The 2,918-nt window shown below is 37.9% G+C and overlaps 1 protein-coding gene across 1 annotated transcript; it reads right to left on the bottom strand.

The window, feature by feature from the left end:
* Positions 1-474: 474 nt before the first annotated feature.
* On the bottom strand, positions 475-1,410 carry LOC123251094 (olfactory receptor 5B12-like). The gene has a single exon (XM_044680268.1). It carries the CDS (start codon positions 1,408-1,410, stop codon positions 475-477), a length of 936 nt encoding a protein of 311 aa, XP_044536203.1.
* Positions 1,411-2,918: the final 1,508 nt, after the last annotated feature.

The raw sequence follows: 2,918 nt of genomic DNA on the forward strand, positions 1-2,918 counted from the left end.
TAGAATCAATACTGTGTATTGGTTCTAAGGCAGAAGAGTGGTTAGGGTAAGGCAATGAGGGTTAAGTGACTTGCTCATGATCACACATCTAGGAAGTGTCTGAGGCCACATTTGAACCCAAGACCTCCAATCTCTGGGCCTGGATCTCAATCCACTGAGCAACCCAGCTAGCCCCCACAAAACAATCTTATAAGAGAAGGAATGCTATTAAATACCTTCAAGCAAGAAGAAACTGAGACCGAAACTATAAAGTGACTTGCCTAAGGTAACATAATATGAAAATAACTGAAACAGAATTTAAGTTCAAATGTCTTCTAATTCTAAGTCTATGATATTTTCTACTATGTTATGTTGCCTCTGAAAAAGTTTGGATTATACTTATGTGTATAAAAAAAATTCACGGAATTGAAGGTTAGATCCAAGATGGAGGAATCCACAGATTGAATTTTCTCTCTATAAAAAAGGATAATCTAATTAAAGTTGTTGTCCACTTACAGCTTTTCTAAAAGCATTCTTGACCTCTTTGTTTCTCAGACTATAGACAAGAGGGTTCAACATGGGGATGATTATTGTGTAGAATACTGACACTATTTTGTCTATGTTCTTTGAATGTGTTGAGCTGGGTAGGAAGTACATGAAGATGATTGTCCCATAATATATAGCCACTATCGTAAGATGGGAAGCACAGGTGGAGAAAGCTTTTTGGCGGCCTTCAGCAGAATGCATCCTCAGGATGGAGATGAAGATTAACAAGTAGGAGGTAAAGATGACAAGAAATGGGAAAAAGACAGTGAATGGGCCTGAGATAAAGATTACCAACTCAATAATGTGAATATCTGAGCAAGAAAGAACTAGGAGAGGGGGAAGATCACAGAAAAAGTGATGGACCACATTGGACCTGCAGAAGAAAAGGCTAAATGTATTTCCTATGACTATGGAGGAGTTTAGAAAACCAAAGATGTAAGACCCACTGGCCAGATATGCACATACTGTTGAAGTCATTGTAGTGGTGTAATGTAGTGGCTTACACACAGCTGCATGCCGGTCGTAGGCCATTGAGGCTAAGAGGAAACTTTCAGTAGCAGCAAAGGCTGCAACGAAGAACATTTGTGCAGCACATCCATTATAGGAGATGACTTTGTCCCCTCTGAGGAGCCCAGATATCACTTTGGGAGTAACAGTTGAAGAGTAGCCAAAATCCACTAGAGAGAGGTTACTAAGGAAAAAGTACATGGGGGTATGGAGGTGGGAATCAGAGGAGATGAGAGCTACTATTGCCAGGTTTCCTACTATGGTAATGAGGTAGATGAGCGTGAACATTATGAAGAGTGGAGCCTGAAGCTCTGGCGCATCTGTTAATCCTAGGAGGATGAACTCATTTACTTCAGATCTATTCTCCATAAATGTCATTTGAGAGTGATGTCATTCATCTGCAACAAAAGAAGAACCATCAGAAAAATCAACTTTTCAGGAACTCTAAGATATATAAATGCTCAGAGACAGATCTTATGGGAGGGCTAGAAATAAGGAATTAAGGACCAGAGAGTATCTGTCTAGGTAGTTGTCATATTAGGAGTCTAGGTCCAGAAAATTTATTGATACAGTTTCTTATAAAGAGATTCTTTCCTGTGTTAATTCTCATTTTTTTTAAGTCACTGGTTTCTGAAAGAAAAAGAGCTGCCATTGGACACCAGTTCCATAATTGTGGGAGATGTAGTAAAGTGAAAAAGGTGGGAATTAATACATGAAGGAATGATGATAAATCATTTAACTATAAATGTTTGATTTTTAAATTTGGTTCCTTTACTCAAACTATCTCTTTTTCAGTTCTCCACCAGTTCCACTGCAGAAGCAGAAGGCAGCCACAAATAAGGACATTTTGTCCTTTCATTCATTATCTAGTTTTCTGGGTCCCAGAGAAATCACCAATTTTTAGTTTATCCTCCTTCAAGTTTGAGCTAAAATTCTAGCTGCAAGAAGGCTTTCTTCATCCATCTCAAATTACTTCACCCTTTTGATTATCTTCAATTTATCCTGCTCACTTATATATAGGCTAGAGCAGTGATTCCCAAAGTTGGCGCCACTGCCCCCTGGTGAGTGCTGCAGTGATCCAGGAAAGCGGTGATGGCCACAGGTGAATTTATCTTTCCTATTAATTGCTATTAAAATAAAAAAAAATAATTTCCAGGGGGCTAAGTAATATTTTTCCTGGAAAGGGGATGGTAGGCCAAAAATGTTTGGGAACCCCTGGCCTAGAGACTGTGAGCTCCTTGAGGGCAGTGACTATGTTTTACATTCCTTTGTATTCATCATGTTAAGCATGGTGCTAGGCACATAGTAGGCCCTTAATGAATGTTTTTTTATTCACCAATTAACCAGTAGTAACCCTCCCCTCTGAACTAAGCTAAGGTGACTTTTGGCCATCAGACAAATCCATATTCCATTCCCAGACCTCATTATAAGACTATACATTAAGGAAGGACATTCTTCTGCTTTACTCAGTTTTAGAGACTATGTTCTTATCTCTACCACCATCAAACAGTAGAAAAATGTTTTCATAGTTCTAAGTAGGATGACACATTCTATCTAGACCAAGTTCTATCTTGAAAAAAATATAAAAATAGAATCAGAAAATCTCAAGTCAGGATAGTTCCTCAGAAGTCATCTAAATAAGCTTATGTCTGACCAGGAATCACCTCTACAAATATAATATAAAACTGGAAGAGGAAAAGATCTGGTTAAATGGGAAGAATGAAAGATTCAACACAGCTATAGCAGCCAATCTGGATCCTAACAAATTATGGCAATCAAACAAAATCAACTAGAATCTCTAATATGTGAAAATCAATCTGGCTCCTGAAAGATTCAAAATTTTAATTTAATTAATTAATAATATGAGTCCATTTCTCCAGAAGTAA

This window comes from Gracilinanus agilis, chromosome 6 (genome assembly GCF_016433145.1).
Source record: "Gracilinanus agilis isolate LMUSP501 chromosome 6, AgileGrace, whole genome shotgun sequence".
Lineage (NCBI taxonomy): Eukaryota > Metazoa > Chordata > Mammalia > Didelphimorphia > Didelphidae > Gracilinanus > Gracilinanus agilis.